The sequence below is a fragment of the Geotrypetes seraphini genome, chromosome 19, assembly GCF_902459505.1.
Source record: "Geotrypetes seraphini chromosome 19, aGeoSer1.1, whole genome shotgun sequence".
Lineage (NCBI taxonomy): Eukaryota > Metazoa > Chordata > Amphibia > Gymnophiona > Dermophiidae > Geotrypetes > Geotrypetes seraphini.
The window spans coordinates 17,374,598-17,396,751 of record NC_047102.1 but is presented as its reverse complement, the minus strand read 5'-3'; the positions used below and the strand labels follow the sequence as shown (position 1 = coordinate 17,396,751).

At 44.0% G+C, this 22,154-nt stretch overlaps 1 protein-coding gene across 8 annotated transcripts in view; it reads right to left on the bottom strand.

Moving 5' to 3' along the window:
* Nucleotides 1–22,154, bottom strand: part of IRAG1 (inositol 1,4,5-triphosphate receptor associated 1) — a 130,361-nt gene that overhangs the window by 28,188 nt on the left and 80,019 nt on the right. For all 8 annotated transcript variants that reach the window (XM_033928640.1, XM_033928639.1, XM_033928638.1 and 5 more), the window contains 4 exons: nucleotides 21,545–22,126; nucleotides 18,248–18,326; nucleotides 14,431–14,554; nucleotides 1,398–1,428 (listed from right to left, as the gene is read on the bottom strand). In XM_033928640.1, the coding sequence (XP_033784531.1) occupies nucleotides 1,398–1,428; nucleotides 14,431–14,554; nucleotides 18,248–18,326; nucleotides 21,545–22,126 (816 nt within the window). The remainder of the gene's footprint in view (nucleotides 1–1,397; nucleotides 1,429–14,430; nucleotides 14,555–18,247; nucleotides 18,327–21,544; nucleotides 22,127–22,154) is intronic.

Sequence of the window (22,154 nt, the reverse complement as noted above, 5' to 3'; positions counted from 1 at the left end):
TTCCTTGGCCTAAATGCTGGCACCTAGCTGCAAAATACACCCAAGATCTGCCCATAGAAACATAGAAACATAGAAAATGGTGGCAGAAAAGAGCCATAGCCCATCGAGTCTGCCCATTCCAAGTATCCACCCCCCTGAATTTACTCCCTTAAAGATCCCACGTGAGCATCCCATTTTCTCTTAAAATCTATCACGTTGCTGGCCTCAATCACCTGCAGTGGGAGTTTGTTCCAATGATCCACCACTCTTTCGGTGAAGAAGTACTTTCTGGAGTCGCTATGAAACTTCCCTCCCCTGATTTTCAGCGCATGCCCTCTGGTGGTCGAGGGTCCCACGAGACAGAAGATATTCTCTTCCGACTCAATGCGACCCATGATGTACTTAAACGTTTCAATCATGTCTCCCCTCTCTTTTCATTCCTCAAGTGAGTACAGCCGCAATTTGTTTAGTCTTTCTTCATATGTTAGATCCTTGAGCCCCAAGACCATCCTGGTGGCCATTCGCTGAACCGACTCGATCCTCGGCATATCCTTACGGTAGTGTGGTCTCCATAACCGCACTCACTTTCTGGTGGGCAATTTGGGTTAGGTGCCCACCCAAAAGCAATAGGTGCCTCCCGAGTTAGATTCCTACCACCCAATTAATTTTCATTTTTCCCACTATGAGCTCATTATTGCTAATTAATGGTACCAATTAAATCTAATTGAAAAATTAACCCCACTTAGATTTAATTTTTAAGTGATGCCTAAGGTGTAAAATGTTTAATTTACTCTATTGTCACTTATTGAAAGTGTTTAATAAATATGCAGATGTTACTGATTAGGGGGGAGGGGGGATAAATTCTGATATGGATTTTAACAAAATATTACGGGCTCCTTTCATCAAGGCGCGCTAGGGGGGTTAGCGCGTCGGACATTTCATCACGTGCTAAGCCCCGCAGCAGCCTAAAATCTTAACGCCTGGTCAATGGAGGCGTTAGGTACTAGCGCGGCAGGCGGTTTAGTTAAACCGCTACCGCGCCTTTGTAAAAGGACCCCTAAGTGTTGTATCTAAGTATAAAATGCTACATATGCTGTTACACTTATTGTAAGTTTTTAAAAATGAATAAAGAATTTGAAAAAAAAAAAAAAAAAAGAAAAATTAACCCCACCTTTTACTAAGCCGCAGTAGAAGTTTCTACCATGGCCCGGAGCGCTAAATACTCCGATTCTGCTCTGCCGCTCATAGAATTTCTATGAGTTTCGTGACAGCGTTGGAGCATTTAGCGCTCCAGGCCACGCAGCTTAGCAAACGCCATTTATAGAATCTGGGCCCAAGTTTCCACTTCAACAGAGAAATGCAATCAGTACCTGAACCAGCAGTGAATATTTGGAGGTACAGCTGATGAGCAGACTCACCTCAACTTCTTTTTCACTTAGCGGGGGCGCGCTGAAATTCAAAACATTGATTTTAGTCAACTTTGCTTCTATTTGGAACAGCGGAGCATATCCAGCACTGTTTATCCAAAAATCTAATAACTAGGATTTCTTCTCTTAAAAAAAAAATCAAGGTCCCCTGACTGTGTTCTATTATCTCGAAACCTTGATTATCTGAAAATTGGCTGACTTCATATAATCCATTATCCACAAACCCACCGTTATCTGAACTTCTTTTATCCCAAAACATCCATGTTCTAGAACCTCCATTATTTGGTAAAATCCTTTCTCCAAAATAGCCTTGGCCTGGACTCTCCTGGGTAAATGGTGTCGTACTCTAATCTGGCTGAAAGAGTAAGTAAATCAAGTAGGAGAAATTTCCTTACCAAGCCTGTGGGTACATTTTAACTTAGGGGTGCTTTTACTAAAAGGCGCCCAAATAATATAATGGATGCCTTAGCATTTACCGCACGCTAAATCGTTTAGCGTGCTTTAATAAAAGGACCCCTTATTGCCTAACATAGAGTAGAAGGTCACACTCAAAACAATTATATCACACAGCAAAATACATATCAAGTTTATCACAAAATGGCAGTCTCTCTCCCTACCCACTGTTTTTGCCCTTAAGTGTGCTTTATTTTAAATATTGTAGTTCTTCCCTCTTCCCTATTTGTGTGTAGTTAACTTCTTATTCTTTGTCAATGTTTTTTTTTTTATTAACACTGTCTTGTTTTTAATAATCTAATATAATAAAACGCTAGGCCGCACATGCACACTCCCATCTGTGTGCGCCAGTTTTCTGTGAGCTGTAGGGCACCGCAGATAGGAGTGCGCATGCGCGCAAAGCTCTCTCTCTCTCTCCCTCCCCCCGAGGTGGATGTCGGCCGCGGTGGCTGTCGACGGCCCGAGGCCGATGTCGGCCGCGGCGGCTGCTGGCCGCCCGAAGCTCTCTCTCTCTCTTCCTCTCCCCCCCCCGAGGCGGATGTCGACCGCGGCGGCCCGAGTCGGATGTCGGCCGCAGTGGCTGCTGGCCGCGGCAGCCAAACCCGGAAAGCATTTTAACATAAGTAGGGCATGGAGTTCAGGAGAAAGTTATGGGGGGGAGGAAAATACTGCACAGGGAAGTGGGATGGGAGGGAAATGCTGCAACACACGGAAATGGAGGGGCAGAAAAGGGGTTGATGGACAGGGGAAGAGGTGCTGATGAACAGGGAAGGGTGCAGAAAAATGCAGACAGGCCTACTGCTGGACAGGGGGAGCAGGAAGGAGGTGATGATGGACAGGGGGAGGTAAAACAAAGGGAGAAGGGCTTCTGCTGGATAAGGTGAGCAGTGATGGGGTGGTGGAGGACACAGGGGAGGTAAAAGGAAGGGAGAATGGACAGCTGGAGCAGGCAAGGGGTGGTAGTGGACAGCCAAGCAAAAAAAAAAAAAAAAGACAGACAGAAATACAGAAAACGGCTAAGGAGAGAGAAAAAAAAATAAAGACAGACACACACACATATATTTTAGCACCCGTTAATGTAACGGGCTATAAGACTAGTAATAATAATAATAATAATAATAATAATAACTTTATTCTTGTATACCGCATTACCATGGAAGTTCTATGCGGTTAACAGATGAAGAGACTGTACATTTACAGTGAAGTTACATTTTCGGCGATGCTACGTTTACATTTTTTGACGATACATTTACTATGAAGTTATTTTACAGCTAGGTTACATTTGCAGAGTTGTTACATTTGCTGTAAGGTACATACAGCGGTGTTACTTATAGCAGTGTTACATACGGCGGTGATGAGTCTGGAGGTAAGTCGAGGTTAGAGGAAGAGGCAGGGAAGAGGGGGGGGGGAGAAGTTAGAGGAATTTGTCAAAAAGGTAGGTTTTGATTGACTTCCTGAACATTTGATAGGGGGGGGGAATTGGAGATGAGGGTCGTGAGGCATTTGTTCCATTTGCCCGCTTGGAATGCTAGGGATCTGTCGAGGAATTTCTTGTAGAGGCAGCCCTTCAGGAAAGGGAAGGAAAACAGGTAGGTGTTTCGTGTACGAGAGGGGCCGGCAAATTTCAAGGTGCTCGGATAGGTAGATTGGAGAAGAGCCTGCTAAGGTTTTGAAGCAGATGCAAGCGAATTTAAAGCGAATTTTAATGCTAAATTGTTTTGTTATTTTTAAAGATTCTTTCTTTTTATTATTGCTGTACACCGCCTAGAAATTTATAGAAGCGGTATAACAAACTTTTTAATAAACTTGAAACTTGAAAAAAATGGTGGATAAACCTCAGACACCTAAACACATATCCTCTATATACAGATGTGGGTTGACAAGAATCATAGGTTAAAAAAAAACAACAAAAACACACCAAAAAAACACCACAGCAATAAGCAAATTAAGGTGTTGGCGCTCAACCACTGAAAAAATGCACCTTAAGGCTCCTTTTATTAAACCGCGCTAGCGGGGTTAACGCGTGCGACTTTTCAGCACGCGCTAACCCCCCCGCGCTGGCCTAAAAACTACCGCCTGCTAGCGCGGCCGGCGGTTTAACGGGCGGTATTATGCGCGTTAAACCGCTGGGATGCCTTTGTGAAAGGAGCCCTTAGTTTGTATATTGCTATGGTGGATTTTTGACCTATGATTACTGTCAACCTGCATTAAGCGGTCCTTCGCAGTTATCTGAGGTTTTTCCACTACTTTTTTTGTAGTTAGATTGTGAGCCTTCGGGACAGTAAGGGAATTTCTAAGTACCTATCTTACTTTTTAATTTTAATTGTTATTGTTACTGGTTACTTTACCCTGGTTAATCTGACTCTGCATCTTCGCTGTAAATGTACAGTCTCTTCTCCTGTAAACCGCTCTGAACTGTTTTGTGGTATTGCGGTATACAAAAATAAAGTTATTATTATTATTATTATTATTAATAATAAGCTTGTTATGAATTTTGCTTTGGACGTGACCTTTTACTCCATGTTAGGAATTATGTTTTAACGTTTGTGTGGAGGATTCCCTGTTTGATTATACAAAATGCAGCAATAAAAATTATTACTATTACTATTATTATTATTATTATTGTTGTATGATATTGTAGATTTTCAAGTGATGTTGTACTATAATTGTTTGATATTTACTGTACACTTGATGTAAGTTATAAAATGAATAAAGAAATTTAAAAAAAAAAATTATTACTAACTCCAAAAAATATGATCATGTCACACCTCTTCTATGAAAAGCACACTGGTTACCAATTTCGCACAGAATAATCTATAAAATTGCACTGATAACCTTCAAAATCCAACAAACCAATGCACCAGTATTTCTGGATCGTTTTTTGATACCAGGACACTTAGATCAACAGAACAGAATTTGCTGACGATCCCTTCTCTAAAAATAATAGGTACCAGAAGATCTACAATTTTTTTCAGACATAGCACCCCAGCTTTGGAACAACTTACCAATCTATCTACGTGGAGAAACCTCATTAGAAAAATTTAAAAGCACATTAAAATGCTACCTGTACAAAGAAGCATTTCAGTCATAGATAGGATATTTTATCTAATATTAATCCCAGGCTCAAATACCTAATTTTAACCAGACCTTATTTATAGGTCACAACCTCTCCTATCCTCTTTTTAGGCTTAGCCATATTTTCTTAAAAAAAAAAAATTCTTCATTACCCTCCTGATGTTGTTTTTCCCTTAAATGTATTTTTACTTTCCTTAAAGATTGTAGTTCACCCCTCTTCCCTTTTATATCGCTAATTACTTATGTACATACATTGTATGCTTAATTGTACAAATTGTTTTATTTTGTCTCCCAATTTTAAATTGTAATACGCATAGAAATATTTGATATTGCGTGCACAACAAACTTCTAATAAACTTGAAACTTTAAGTACTTTTTTACGTACCCGGTTACCATTAATTTTAAAGAGAATATACCCGCATATTTCTTTTGTTGAAAATTACCCGAGCTGAACATATCCACTCACACACTTGCACCTGCTTTGTGTGCAGGTATTTTTCTCACTAAAATAACACATTCACTTCTGAAAATAAAAACATCTGGATTGAGGTACTCTCCCTCCCTCCCATTGCTGAATGCAGACACTTTGGAGCAAATTCTATAAACAGGGGGGTGGCGGCAGGAGGAATTGGACACTCCTTCTGCTGCTGACATTTGAGGGTGGGGGGATGTCTTTGGGGGTCCCAGCAGGAGGGATGGGCATCCTCCCTGCTCGCCGTCTTTGCGGAGGGTGGGGTGTATGGGTTCCCTGCCGCGGCCGCTAAACTGATTGCGGCAGGGCGATTCCCTTGCCATGATCAGCTCAGCAGCAATGCAATTCTCTAACCAGTGCCTGTAAAATGGGCGCCAGTTAGAGAGTCGTGGTGGTTAGGTGGCTTAGGGAGATTCTGTATAGGCCGCCCGTGTGTGATTTTCAAAAGCCGCATAGGCACCCTACAGAATCTGGGCCTTTATTTAAATAATCTTTTATTGAGTAAAGGGCTTTTGAAACTTGCCCTCCTCACCTTCACCGAGTTCAGAAAAAAAATAGCCTATGATCACACGATAGCTCAGACAAAATGCAGTTTGGGAGCTATCCCAGGAAGCTCGTTTGCAAAGCCTATGGGGAAAACTATGCCTGTTGCTGGTTTCTGAGACTGAAATACCCAGCAATATTCACTACCAAATCCCACCGGCCAGTCCACAGAAGAATATTAATAGCAGGCTCATGGCTGTGTGATGCTAGTTAGGCAGCAAAGTGTGTGAATCAAGAGGCTAAGGGAAAAGAAAGTAACTAGGAAACTGGCAGCAACCCATCTCCCCAGCATTTACCAAATCAAAATACAGTGGTGCCTCGCATAACGGACGCCTCGCACAGCGAACGCTGCGCACAACGAACTTTATGTCTTGATTCGTACAACGAACTTCGTTTCACACAACGAAGTCGCCCGAGCTGCATCCTTCCGCGCAGGCACTGCGCTTAACTGCCCTCTCTCCGCCTGGCTCCCTCTTGCCCCCCCCGACTCCCCGACACGATCGGGGCAAGAGGAAGCCCAAGCCCTCTTGCCCCCCCGACTCCCCGACACGATCGGGGCAAGAGGGAGCTCAAGCCCTCTTGCCCCCCCGACTCCCCGACACGATCGGGGCAAGAGGGAGCCCAAGCCCTCTTGCCCCCCCGACTCCCCGACACGATCGGGGCAAGAGGGAGCTCAAGCCCTCTTGCCCCCCCCGACTCCCCGACACGATCGGGGCAAGAGGGAGCCCAAGCCCTCTTGCCCCCCCGACTCCCCGACACGATCGGGCCAGGAGGGAGCCCAAGTCCTCCTAGCCACGGCGACCCCCTAACCCCACCCTGCACTACATTACGGGCAGGAGGGATCCCAGACCCTCCTGCCCTCGACGCAAACCCCCCCTCCCCCCAACGACCGCCCCCCCCCAAGAACCTCCGACCGCCCCCCAGCCGACCCGCGACCCCCCTGGCCGACCCCCACGACACCCCCAACCCCCTTCCCCGTACCTTTCTGTAGTTGGCCGGACAGACGGGAGCCAAACCCGCCTGTCCGGCAGGCAGCCAACGACGGAATGAGGCCGGATTGGCCCATCCGTCCCAAAGCTCCGCCTACTGGTGGGGCCTAAGGCGCCTGGGCCAATCAGAATAGGCCCGGGAGCCTTAGGTCCCTCCTGGGGGCGGGGCCTGAGGCACATGGGCCCAACCCGACCATGTGCCTCAGGCCCTGCCCCCAGGAGGGACCTAAGGCTCCCGGGCCTATTCTGATTGGCCCAGGCGCCTTAGGCCCCACCAGTAGGCGGAGCTTTGGGACGGATGGGCCAATCCGGCCTCATTCCGTCGTTGGCTGCCTGCCGGACAGGCGGGTTTGGCTCCCGTCTGTCCGGCCAACTACAGAAAGGTACGGGGAAGGGGGTTGGGGGTGTCGTGGGGGTCGCGGGGCGGCTGGGGGGGCGGTCGGAGGGTCTTGGGGGGGGCGGTCGTTGGGGGGAGGGGGGGTTTGCGTCGAGGGCAGGAGGGCCTGGGATCCCTCCTGCCCGTAATGTAGTGCAGGGTGGGGTTAGGGGGTCGCCGTGGCCAGGAGGACTTGGGCTCCCTCCTGGCCCGATATTGTCGGGGAGTTGGGGAATCGGCGGGGCAAGAGGGCTTGGGCTCCCTCTTGCCCCGATCGTGTCGGGGAGTCGGGGGGGCAAGAGGGCTTGGGCTCCCTCTTGCCCCGATCGTGTCGGGGAGTCGGGGGGCAAGAGGGCTTGGGCTCCCTCTTGCCCCGATCGTGTCGGGGAGTCGGGGGGGCAAGAGGGCTTGAGCTCCCTCTTGCCTCGATCGTGTCGGGGGTGCCAGGGACCACACGGAGTCACCCACCGTACCACCCGATTCGGGTAAGCGCAGGTATCGGTGGGTGGCTTATTTGCGGGGGGGTGCCTTATTTTACATTTTTTTCTAAAAAGGGGGGGCTGTCTTATTTGATGGCCCTGCCTTATCATCGGGGAAACACGGTAGAAAAAAAAAAAATGAACAGTTAAGTCCCAGTTTTTGCCGCTGAGACTCTGCCCTCTCTCACTGTAAAATTAGACTCTACTTAGTCTGTCTTTAAATTTAAAAAATGTGTGTTGTTTTAAAAAACAATTATGTTTTTAGATGTATCTAAATAAAAATAATAACCAAAAATTTATCTTTTTTTATGTCATCTTAGCATATTTTATGCTGCAGAACGAATTATTTTTTTTTACATGTATTCTTATGGGAAAACGCGTTTCACATAACGAACGTTTCGCATAACAAACTTGCTCCTGGAACCAATTAAGTTCGTTGTGTGAGGCACCACTGTATACCATTTTAGCTGTGGTCTCCAACCTTTTTCATGTAAAGGGCTGCAGGGCGAATGCAAGAAAGCCCTGAGGGCCCCCAAAAGATTTCAAGCTCACACATACTACTCATTTTGCTTGTTCAGACTGGGCATCAAACATTTTTTTTTCTTACTGGAAAAATAGTCACAATCTTTCTTATAATTTGTGGTGGAACAAGGTTTGCGTGATTGCAAAATATGAAAGAACTTTCGCTGGAAAATATGGCCATTTCCATTTCTTATGATAAAATATGGCTACCTTTGGCAAAATACTGTGAAACTCTATAATGACTATAATTCTAATGTTGTCTTTGTTTTAAATTAAACTACAGTAGGCATGCGAGTGCATTTATAATCCTTAAAGGGCTGTCGTCTGGTTTGTTATATCTTGATTGATTGATATAGTTCACTCATTATGGATATGTATCAGTCTTGAGTACTTGTATGTTTTTTTAATAAATTCTAAGAGTTTATTTAAAAGGTTTTTTAATAAATTCTAAGAGTAATTGAGTATACAGGTATTTAGTTTGTGGTACTCAGACATATCAGGGTTAATTTGATCTATTATAATATGTTACAAGTAGTTTAAGTTGTGAATTTTGAACTTGGCTTTGATTTCTTCAATAGTGTCCCTCCCTGATGAAGAGGTGAAACTCGAGTCGGGGGGGACGGGATTGGACGAATGAATGAACAGTTCTAGGATTTTAACGGAGCACATGAAATTTATAAGCACTATGTCATCAATGAGAATTAACGAAAAACAACTACCCCCCTATTCAGATAAGTACATCAAGTTGATCTGAAAATATTTGTGGGTATCAAGGGAGGGTAGGGGACAGGTGAAGGCGATGATGGTCCCCTTGTTAACCTCATTGTAGTGACATCACTATATTTTGGGTTACTTGGTCTGAGCACTTCACCATAATATTTAAAGTAATAGAGGGATGGTAATACTATTAACAGTTTATTATAGCTGTGATAACAATACTATATATTTATGCATATTAGAACATTTTTTTTCTCTTTTTTTCTTTTCCTTTTTGAAACATAGGGGTCCTTTTACTAAAGTGCATTAGCCGTTTTAGTGCACGCTAAACGTTAACGCGCCAATTGCTGCACTGGCTGCCAATGGAGGCGCGTATAATATTCAAGTTCTCTTGCATATGTTTCAAGCTGGTTTGGGGTCTAGCTCCTACCTACCTGTTACCTCACTTCGTACTATACAGCCCTACAAGACAAACCAGAAACTGCAATCTATTTGCATACCCAAGCATTACCGGCTGTAAATACAGAACCTTCCTGAATAGAACTCTTATGTACCAAGCAAACAAACAACAACACTGGTTAGACAACTACATTAATGGAGCTAGACCAGGGGTCTCAAAGTCCCTCCTTGAGGGCCGCAATCCAGTTGGGTTTCCAGGATTTCCCCAATGAATATGCAGGAGACCTATGTGCATGCTCCCTGGAAAAGCGAAGACTTAGAGGAGACATGATAGAAACCTTCAAGATCCTGAAGGGCATAGAAAAAGTAGACAGGGACAGATTTTTCAAATTAAGGGGCACCACAAGCACAAGGGGGCATTGGGAGAAATTGAAAGGAGACAGGTTTAGAACAAACGCTAGGAAGTTCTTTTTCACTCAGAGGGTGGTGGACACATGGAACGCGCTTCCAGAGGCTGTTGTAGACAAGAAAACATTAAATGGTTTCAAAGAAGGTTTGGATAGATTCCTAGAAGAAAAAGGGATTGGGGGGTATAGATAGGTATAGACCATTGCTCAGGCAATGGGCCTGATGGGCCGCCGCGGGAGCGGACCGCTGAGCAGGATGGACCTATGGTCTGCCTCAGCGGAGGCAACTTCTTATGTTCTTATATTCTTATTGGGGAAATCCTGAAAACCCGACTGGATGGCGGCCCTCAAGGAGGGACTTTGAGATCCCTGATGCTAGACTGACCTATGACACCTTTAGAAAAGCCATAAAAACTGCCTGATTCAACAGAAAATATCACCTAAAAAGTATCCACACCAAACACTCAATCAAATTTTATTATTTCAAATATGTCCAGTCCTGCGTATAAGTCTGAAATTTTTTAAACAATTTTTAACAATCTGTATATTGTAATTCGCTGTTTTTTTTAAGATTCTGCATATTGTAACTCGCTGACTGTCCAGCTCTCTTCAATGTGAACCGTCTAGAAGTCTCACGACTATGGCGGTATAGAAGAATAAAGTTATTATTATTATTATTATAAGTCTATGGATGTGTTAGCGTTTAGCACCTTAGTTAAAGGACCCTATAGTTATTTTTACTGTATGCTTTATTAATTTTGTGAACCGCGCTGTTATTGCATAAGGAAGGGCAGTATATTAAATAAACCATAAACCATTCTACAACACTTTAAGGACATATTTTAAAAACTCAACAGTAGCAAATTCCATAAATGAGACACCTGAGTAACACATAATGTAATGTAATGTAATTTATTTCTTATATACCGCTACATCCGTTAGGTTCTAAGCGGTTTACAGAAAATATACATTAAGATTAGAAATAAGAAAGGTACTTGAAAAATTCCCTTACTGTCCCGAAGGCTCACAATCTAACTAAAGTACCTGGATTGTCTGCAGTTACTATGTCTAGTGGGCATGGTTGAAATTAACGCATTTACAGAATTTGAAGAGCATTTCAGTCACGTGTTTGAGGGCTAGCATGGAGGACTTCGGGGACTGTATGCGACCCTGGAGCCACATGTTGGAGACTACTGCTCTACAGGAGCTGCCTCATTATTAACTTTTATTTTGGCCAAGTGAAATGAAATAGAGAATGACACGGATTTTTTCCCCGTCCCCGCAGGAACTCAATTTCCCTGTTCCCGTGAGTTTTCTCACTGTCCCATTCCTGTAAGCTCTATCTTAACCGCACAAGCCTCAAACACTTATGATTTTAAAGTGTCTGAGGCTTGTGCAGATGAGGACGGAGCTTAGGCATTGGTGGAATGAGGCATTATGACATCACAGTCTGAGCTCTGGAATGTTGCTACTTAGGATTTTAAAGGGTTCGAGGTTTGTGCAGATGAGGACGGAGCTTAGGCATTGGTGGAATGAGGTGTTATGACATCACAATCTGAGCTCTAGAATGTTGCTACTTAGGATTTTAGAGGGTTTGAGGCTTGTGCAGATGAGGACTGAGCTTAGGCATTGGTGGGATGAGGCATTATGACATCACAATCTGAGCTCTAGAATGTTGCTACTTATGATTTTAAAGTGTTTGAGGCTTGTGCAGATGAGGATGGAGCTTAGGCATTGGTGGAATGAGGCATTATGACATCACAATCTGAGCTCTAGAATGTTGCTACTTAGGATTTTAAAGGCTTGTGCAGATGAGGACGGAGCTTGCAGAAATGGCACAGGGACAGAAAAAGAAGTCGCCGGGATAGGATGGGAAAATGAGTTCCCGCGGGGATAGGGAAAAATTAGTCCCCGTTTCATTCTCTAAATTGCAATAAAACAACATCTACCATACAAACACAGCTGGTCTGTGGAAACCCCAGATTTTATTTTAATTTAAAAAACATGAAAAATGAATGACTTGGAGAACTACACTATACACAGTAGAGCAGCAGGACCTGCACTTTGCTCCTAGATCGGTGTCTCTCAAACTGGGTGCCAAGGTACAGTGGTGTGCCACGAGAGATTCAAGAATTTTACTTTATTTTTTTAAATTCCCTTCATAAGTATGCAGTAGAATAGATGACATGTACATTGTGTAGGCAAGAGTTTGTCAATGTTATGAACATCTGTCTGCGTAAGGATACAACCGCCCAGACAAGCATCGTTTGTTGATGTGATTTGTCCTTGAAAACTAACAGCAAGTAATTTTAGCTTTATTGTTTATGCAGTAGATATCCTAACTTGAGCGACAAAGCAATCAAGGCTTTGCTACCGTTTGGATCGTTGCAAACTTGGATTTTCAGCTCTGACAGAAATTAAATCGAAAAAAAAGAGAATGACTGCAGATGGTGGCTGATGAAATGCGTGTCTGCTTGTCGACTATCGAGCTGCATTTTGAGTTAATTTGCACTCAAAAATAAGCACGTGCATCACATTGATTAGCAATTCTGTTCTATCTTCTTTAGTTTCCTGCTAGAAAAGGGGATAGAGGGGTATAGATAGAGGATTACTGCACAGGTCCTGGACCTGGTGGGCCGCCGCGTGAGCAGACTGCTGAGCGCGATGGACCTCAGGTCTGACCCAGCGGAGGCATTTTTTATGTTCTTATGTTTCACCGTTGTTATAATTACCCATATATAGCTTAAAGAACTTTAAATAAATATTGGTTTTGCAATTTTATCATTTAAGTTATAATGTGCTGCGAAAAAACATTTGCTCCGTTTAATGTGCTGGAGCTAAAAAAAAGAAAAAGTTTGAGAGACACTGTCCTAGATATTGTGACAGGGGAAAGGGAGAAATCCCTAAAACCCAAAGGTTTCAGCGTACAAGCCCTGCCACTGATAATGAACCCAAGAATAAGGTTAATCAAGGACAGCAAATGCTACTAGCAATTAAAGATATTCCTAGACCTTGCACAATAAAGGTCCTGTGAATAAGAATCCAGTCCCACATTCCACATTTCCCACACCAAGTTCAATCAAGAGAGGGGGTGGGGTGGAACAAACAGGAGCAAAGAAAACACAGGAGAAAATTCTAGGGCACACAAGTCTCAGATTCACCTGTTAAGTAACCTGGCACAAGGCAGAGAGAGCCTCATTCCAGGAGAGGACTTCCACCACAGCGGGCAGCTGAAACCAGAACGCTCCATTCCTCTGATACGTCAGGGCAATTGCCGATGCTCAACTCTCACAGCTGACAAAAGGAACCAGGCTAAAGAACGGTTAGAACCCAGCCAAGCAGATAAGTCTCTCCAGGGTATAGAACTAATACCACACGAGCAGGAGAAAGTGGGAATGAGCCATCGTTAGATGAAAGTATGGAGTTTGAGGAATGTATTTCTGTTTGCTCAGATGATATCAGAAATGCAATGGGAGTCAGAAGGTCAGACTTAATGTATGAGTGGTTTCAGCATGAGTGTGGTGTTTCTGAGCGTTAAGCCAAGGTGGAAGTAAGGCCAACACATTGTCACAGGGTTTTTGTTATGGAGACAATTCCCAGTGGGGGAAGGGATTACTTAACCCTTCCTTGCCAGTGCTAGTAATAACGGTGATAAGCGTTGTAATCTTTGGAGCCAAAAGAGTGCTTGATTTAAACCTTATTGCTGGGGTTCAGGAGGGGGATACCATCCAAAGGAGGAATACCCCTAACCTCACTGAGTTAGAGATAGTAAGAGCTCAGTGAATGTCTGCTTCTAACTATAAATATTGTGAGAATAATTTAGCTATGAGAGAGCATGAGAATGCCTTGTAGATTTTCATAGTGGTCGATAACCCAGGGGAAATAAAAGGGAACTGAAGCCACTTGTAAGCCAGGCCAAGCCTGGAACCCTGAGGGGCTGAGTGGACCAAGCTGTACAGCTTGTTTAAACAAAGACTGACAGAAGCCAATCCAGATCTTGTGTGTGTTTGTGGGGGAGGGGGGGGGGATACTATTGTTTATGGCATCGATGATGCACTAAGTTTGGGGTGCAAATGAAGACACCCACATGAACTGTTTTTTGTGTCCTTTATCTCTTGCTGTACCGTATGCCTGGAACGGACTGTCTGAGTCGGTACATCAAGCCCCGTCTCTGGCAGTGTTCAAGTCCAGACTAAAAGCCCACTTTTTCAAGGTTGCTTTTAACTCATAACTCGAAGCACCCACTGTAGCCTCCTCGTGACCCTGGGCAGGTCACTTGGCACTCCATTGCCCCAGGTGCAAAAGCTTAGATTGTGCGCCCGCTAGGGACTGAGAGAGTACCTGCATATAATGTGTACAGCATTGCATACACCTAATAGCATTAAAGAAATGATTAATAGCAGTAGATCCCGATACAGCCTGTGGGTGAAACGTGGTCACTTTGGGTCATTGATGATAATAAATCGGACTTTGTTTTTTTGGGCTGATCTGCTTTTTTTGATTTTGCGTATGCATGGAATAAACCCCTAATTGCTTAGTACACTTTACATGCTTTCAACAACCTGCCTCTATGATATCCATTAGTATCCTACCTTCCAGGGAGAGACTTGTGCACATGAAGCTTTCGTAGCAGCAAATCCGAGATATTAGGCATAACTACGGAGCTATTGTTGGTTTCTTCTTCTTCAGGGGATGCAGGAATAACAGGTGAAGAACCTATGGGAAAGGTTACAAGGGAAACATTTGATCAATAATATCACGTGGCAACACATGTCCAAACTAGAATAAGTTCTGCTGCAAATCTTAAACCTTACCCCCCCCCCCTCAATTAATGCTCAAGTCCCTAGCCTGTTGGCTCCCCAAGATTTTGACAGTTTAACGCTACAGACCTGATCATCCTACAGCAATTCCATAAAATAAACTCACGATTAGATATCGTACTTTTATATTGTTTTGTAGGTAAAAAGTCTGTGCTGATGGTTCTTTTGAGTTTGTGTGGGCATCAGAACTCATTGTTTCACTTTGCCTGCAGCTGCCATCCTAGGCAGGGTTACCAGATCTTCTGTTTGGAAAATCCGGACCCCTAGGCCCGCCCCATCATGCCCCAGTCCCACTGCTTGTTCTTGTCGGACAGGAAGTCCGCGCATGCGGTGTGATGACATCACGAGGGCTTGCGTATGACATGCCTGCGCGGATGCCCTCCTGCCCGACGCGATGTGGAGGAAAGCTTTTCAAAACCCAGCCAAAGTGCCTAGTTTTGAAAAGCCTCATGTCCTCAAAAGGAGAACCTGTCCGGGAAAATCCAGACGCCTGGTAACCCTAAGCCTAGTCTTGCCTAATGGTTAAGCCAGCCCTGAGAACAATGTGAACTCCACTGTCAATTCTTTTAAAGAACGTTTTCTAATCGCACAAAGCTTCTACACTGCATTCATCCAAGATTCACATTAATGAGTCAACTCTTTATGAATTCAAATAAAAAAAAGTCAGGGCTAATCTACCAAAGTGGAACAAAAACAACAGCAACAATGCTACAGCCATTCATCCACATTTCTAGAACGCTTTGACCCTTTCACTAATGCTTTCTCTCCGTAGGCAGATCACAGGGATAAGCGCTGCCGAGGAATCTCCTCCGATCACAGCGAGCACTGCCAGCCCAGATCAATGAAGCTAGCGTGTGTATCGCTATCACTCTGTCCATTACGTAATAAGGTCCCTCGCGAAACGGCTGCTGTATCATAAGGCCAAACCTGAAGCCTCCATTCTCTGCTTCGTGCTGCATGACAGCTGCGAGAAGTAGCTAGCAAGCCTGCTGGAAGCCTGTGTCAGGGCTGATAAGCCACCACCAAGAGGATGCAGAGAGGATGTTTACTCTGCTGTAGTCACCATTTCATTACAGATTATCAGTACTGACATAGACAGTTATATACATAGTCTGAGCATGGACAAAAGTTGCATAAATGGATGGGGAAAAACAGACACTGAGAAGACAGGTTTTAGCATCCCACCCTGATCAAAGGAAAGCAAAGCCATTATCGACCAATTTGGGGTGGAACTGGATCCAAGTTGGGTGGATGTCAGGGTGGGGGGTTCAGAGATGTCAATTTGGGGGGTCACTAGTTCAGGGGGACCTGCTGGCAGGAGGGAGTGGGCATCCCTCCTGCCTATCGTGGTTGGGAAGGTTTTTTGGGGGTTCCAGCAGGAGGGAGTGGGCATCCCTCCTGCTGCTGGACTTCAAGGAGGATTCAGGGGTGGTGACAGGAGGGATTGGGCACCCCTCTTGCCATGGACTGCCTGGGGGGGTGTGGTTTGGGGTGACAGCAGGAGGAACTGGGTATCCCTCCTGCTGCAGACAGTCTATTTGAAATGTAGGCCAGCATTTTGCCACCATTCGGCATGGTTATTGATCAACCACTAGATGCCGTTTATAGAATCCCACCTAGCAGTGCTTAGGCATGCTGAAGCATCACTAGGCGACCTGGAGGTAGGTGCTGGTTTTACCGAGCCTAATTTACCAGCACCTAACCTGGATGACTAAGTCAACCATGCCTATTCTCCGCTCCTAACCACACCTACTTTTTAGGTAGGCACCGTTAGATGTCAGAAGGTGCCTTGACCAGTGGCGCAGCGAGGGTGAGAGGTGCCCCTCCCCCACTACACGCGTACACCACTTTCCCTTCCCCCGTACCTCTTTAAGTTTCCCAGCACAAGCAGCATCCTCCTCTCCACCCCACTGCTCCTTCCCACTCCCCCCTAGCACCACGCACGCGCCTTCACTGCCCCCCCATACCTGTAGCTCTTCGCCAGCACCAGCAGCAACTCCAACCTGCTGCCCGTGTCAATGTCGGCTCTCCCTCTGATGTCACTTCCTAGTCACAGGACCCGAAAGTGATGTCAGAGGGAGAGCCCATGCTGGCACGAGCAGCAGGTTGGAGTTGCTGCTGGTGCTGGCGAAGAGCTACAGGTATGGGGGGGGGGGGGGGCAATGAAGGCGCATGCGTGGTGCTAGGGGGGAATGGGAAGGAGCGGTGGGGTGGAGAGGAGGATGGGTGCTGGCGCCCCCACCAGGACGGTGCCAAGGGTAGATCGCCCCCCCTTACTACGCCAATGGCCTCAACTTAGATGTCACTAGGCGCTGCATGGAATTCCATGTCTAACTTTCAATTTTATTTTGTTGAATTAGTTATTCAATTAACTTCAATGACGCAGTCAATTACCGTGTCATTTATTTCAAATATTTTTATTAGTCAAGGAAAAGGTGCAAGAACCTTCCCTAATAATCAGACTTTGTGCTCATCATAACAATACTTTATCATTGAAACCAACACTGTCCCCCCCCAAGAACCATATGATACATTTTTTACAAATTAAGCAAATTACTACATGCATAAGTCGTTAATGAGGATCAGAATGGTAATTACCACACCATTTAAGCTAACTGAAGTAATTTATGTTTGGCATGGATTTTAGATGCTGTTTATAGAATCCAGCCATCAGTGGTATTGTCAATGCATAAAGTCACATAGGATTAAATTTAGTAAATGATGCCCAACCTTCGAGGTCAAAAAACCCTCACGCTGAACAATATCTGTGTGGTTACTGTGGATGAGCAGACTGGATGAGCCATTTGGCCTTTATCTGCCATCATGTTTCTATGTTACTAAAGTTCTATGACATCACAATGCAGGTGTAAAGAGCCTTAGCCAATAGGAAGAGGAGATACAAATGTTAAGAGCCTTAGTCAATAGGGAGAGAGGAGATAGTGGATGCTGCGGATTGGCAGACTGGATGGGCCATTTGGCCTTTATCTGCCATCATGCTTCTATGTTACTAAAGTTCTATGACATCACAATGCAGGTGTAAAGAGCCTTAGCCAATAGGAAGAGGAGATGCAAATGTTAAGAGCCTTAGTCAATAGGGAGAGGCGGAGACAGTGGATGCTGCGGATGGGCAGACTAGATGAGCCATTTGACCATTATCTGCCTTCATGTTTCTATAAATGTCACACCAAGTTGGGCACCATTTATAAATAGTGCGTTAATGCCGGAATCTGTGCCAATTTTGGGTGTGAAGATTTATACCTATTGAAACCCAATTTCAATTAGAAAGGGTACAACCGGGTAACAGGAACAACAATAATATCAAAAGCGCAGATACAAAGAGGCATCATATACACAAGAAAATACACTTTCCACAAATAGGCACATAAAAAGCACAGGTATAGCAGGGCAAACAAAGAGAAACCCAAAGGGAAGCCAGCCCCACCCAGCAAACGGAAACGAAGAAATAGCTGGCCCATACAAGCAGGAGAAGAAGGTCACCTGAACCAAAAAAAGAAACCCAATTTCATAAACAAAGCCTCCTAGTCAAACCATATTTATTTGAGAGCAGACATTGTGTGTCATAGGATACCTCTCTCTTGCTCAGCTACCTCACTGAGATCCGGAAGTTTTGATCCACCGAGGTTTTGATTTCTCATCAGTATATGCTCCTGTTTGACACACACACACACAAAAAAAAAACCCAGTTTCTAAACAGCATGAATGGTATTGTTTGAACTTTAACACATCTGAAGCAGCTAATTTGAGCCAGATCTGAAAGTGCATTAATGAGAATGAAACTGAGTCAATTCAAACTTTTGGCCATGAAAACATTTCTGCATCACTATGCATGTGGCTTTAGCATCAGAAGGCAGACCACTAGGGCAAAGCTGCCGCTTAGACACTGCAGTACTTCTGCATAATGTCACCGTTCATGAGCGATTTCACACAGCAAAACAAGGCCCCAAATGTTTCAAGCAAAGGCTGCTGACATATTTAGGTGAATTTTAACTACGAAAGAAAAAGAAAAATCACAAAATATTGGACAAACAAAACTTAAAAATAACGAATTGACACACTCTACAAAACAAACTTTATGAGGCCAATATTCAAAGCCTGCTACAAAAGTAGTATACGAGGGAGTGCTGAAAAGTTCTCAGTCCAACCAAGAAGACAATGAGGTGGATATGGTTCAACCAATGACCTGAAACAATGTCAAAACAAAGAATTTCATTTCTGCAAATTGGCATTTAATGAAATGAGATAACACTCTTTCCAGCTACAGTGACTAATCTAATCTAATCTAGTCCTTAGGTCTGTATACCACATCTTCTCCACGTTCGTAGAGCTCGGCACGGTTTACAGGAGATGAAATAGGAAGGAACTACAATAAAGGGTTAGTGGTCGAAGTATGAAGAATATTTAGAGGACTTGGGATGTCAGATATGAAGAGTTTTTTGAGGACTTGGGATACCAAAGTTGGAGAGAGGCTTACATTTTTGAGAAAAGCCAGGTTTTCAGATGTTTGCGGAAAACTTGGAGAGAGCTCAAGTTCCGAAGAGGGGAGGTAAGGTTGTTCCAGAGCTCAGTGATTTTGAAGGGGAGGGAGGTCCCTAGCTTTCCTGTATGGGAAATGCCTTTTAGCGAGGGGAAGGATAGTTTTAATTTGTGGGAGGGTCTGGTGGTATTAGAGTTTGAAGAATTCCAAGAAAGAGGGAGGATACTGTGCAGGATTTTGAAGGTTAGACTGACACATTTAAAGTGGACCCTGGCGATTATCGGAAGCCAGTGAAGCTTGGACAGTAGCGGGGAGACATGGTCAAATTTACTTTTAGCGAAGATGAGCTTGGCTGCAGCATTGTGAATCCGCTGAAGTCTATGAAGGTTTTTCTTAGTTAGGCTTAAGTAGATAGAGTTGCAATAGTCCAATCTGGAAAGGATGATGGATTGGACAAGGAGGGTGACAAAATAACGCTCAGAATTTAGTTGGTTGGGCTGAGAACTGTTCAGCGCCCCCTCGTAACTTTGTGCATAAACTCTATGCATGTCTTTATGCATTCTATAAAATATGCATGTACATTGTATTTACCCACACCACACCTCTAGGAAGGCACATTCTTCTGAGCACCTGCTTTTTTGCGTGTGCATACCTTCGGGCAATTTTATAAGAGCCCAGTGGGAAAATGCTTTATAAAACTTCTTCCATTAAAACATATTTCCTACACTGGAAAAAATAAACAAACCTCTATTCTATTAATTTTCATGCTAAATTCTTGTACCAGATTACGGGGTTTTCCATCCCCCATGCAAATGTTATACCCCCCGGGCAGCAGGAGATGCTAATCAAATGTGGAACTACGGGTCCCAGCATGCACTGGGCTATAGAACTCAAATGTATACCAAATGTATGTTGAACTAAATACACTGTACGTGTGTAAATTCAGGATGAACAAACTATTATATGTATGTCAATTTGTAACCTGTTTTTACCATATATTATGTATGTTAACCTTGTAACCTGTTCTGAGCTCGATGGGGAGGGCGGGAGAGAAAAATGAATGAATGAATGAAATAAATAAATTGAGTCACAGGGGCGGGACTCAGAGGAGAGAGGTATTTCTACCCAGGCTGGGCTTATGCTGGATTGGTCCCCTCTTTGTGGAACGCCCTTCCATTGGATCTCCGACTAGAAAACTCTCTAGAAAAATTTTAAACTAAACTCAAGACTTTCCTTTTCAAAGACGCCTACACTCTTTAATCCTAGCTCTCTTCTATAATTCACTTCTACTCCCTGAAGTATCTTGGAAAATCAAAACGCTTCTCTTGAAGAAAGCCCTACCCTAATGTAGTTCCCTTTCCCACTTACCTCCCTTTATTTTGATCTCGATGTCTTTACAGTCTTACCTTCTCCTATCTCCCCCTCGTCTCATGTATGTCAGTGTGATTATGCTCCCGTACTTTTTAATTTTGGATATGATATTTCTTTTATTTTGACAGTTTATTTTTAAACTCTCATTTTACTGTAAACCGTTTAGATACCCGTCTGATAAACGGTATATCAAAAATAAAGAAAACTTGAAAACTTGATAGGTGGAGGAAGGCCTTGGGCAAACAGACTGATGCCTGCAGCAGTTTGGCTTAGGTAAGCCAGATTCATTCTATTTTCTATTTTGCAAATGATAACAAATAAAAATCATCTTTATATGCAATTGTGTCTTGGTTGCATATGTGCTGACTTCTCTGGGCAAACCAAGCTAGTCTACCACTGTTCTATTTTAGATAGGAACTCTTGCCCTAGAATCTTTTAACATACACATTATCCCCTGGATTCTATGAAGATTGCCCAATTTGGGCACAATCCTGAGTTGTGTGCAACTAAATTGAGGTTTGAGTTCAATCCCAGCCTACTGCTTTGCCCCAGGTACCACAGCTGTGAGCCTGTAGGGACAGACAGGGAAAATACTCAAGAGTACCTGATAACTATTCAATGTATTATTGTAAACTAAACTAAACTAAACCTTAAGTTTGTAAACTGCATCATCTCCACAGAAGTAGAGCTCGACACGGTTTACAGCAATTGGTATCGAAAGAAACTACAATGAAAAGTTGAAGGGCTTAGAAAGAGAGGCTTAGAGGGAATTAGTAAATCGATGAGGGAGAGGTCATTGCATTTTGGAGAAGAGCCAAGTTTTCAGATGTTTTCGGAAGAGTTGGAGGGAGGACAGGCACCGAAGTGGGGGTGTAAACTATCTTGGGTGAATCTCTTCATGAAAAGGCCATTAATAAATGCAAAAAATAAATATTCTATAAAGAGCCTTTTACTGAATCCAGCCTTAGATCTTAAGGGGACATAAAATATTCTACAGTAATTAAATATGCAAGAACTTACCTCTCTTAACTTAGTTAATTTCTGTAGTCTAATGGGTTGAATATGAAAGTCTTTGCACCCTGTTATCTTTTGTAGCGTGTTGTTGGATTTGACATTAGAGGTGGAGAGGTCCTCGTCTTTAGATATTGACTCAGAAGCTACCTTATCTTTATTTATAGGTTCCACACTGTCCCAAGAGAGAGCGCGTAGCAGTGGAGGTCGTGCCCCAGGTGTTTTAAATGCTGTCTTACAGGTTCCCTGGGGCACACTATGGACTAGGACAGCTCTTTTGAAAACCGGATCCACACCGCCAGCACCTGAATTTTGCAGATGGCTTCCTAAAGGGCTGTCACTTTCTCTTGACTTCTTAAGGAACGGTTTGCCAGATTCATTTTCCGTAACCTGTGTGCTAATGTTAAGAGCCCTTTTACCGCTGTCATTGTTCATAATGGAGAGCTGAGGTGAGTTATCTAAATGTTTCTGTGGATCAAAGTTTTCTTTTTGCTCAGAGAGTGTCTCTTTCGTGTTTAGATGAGTAGGAGACCGAGGAACCAATCTTCCCTGAGAAACCTTCCTCTGATCTGTTAATCCTTTGGTGGTACTCTGGAAACGGCGAGAATAAAAATGTACA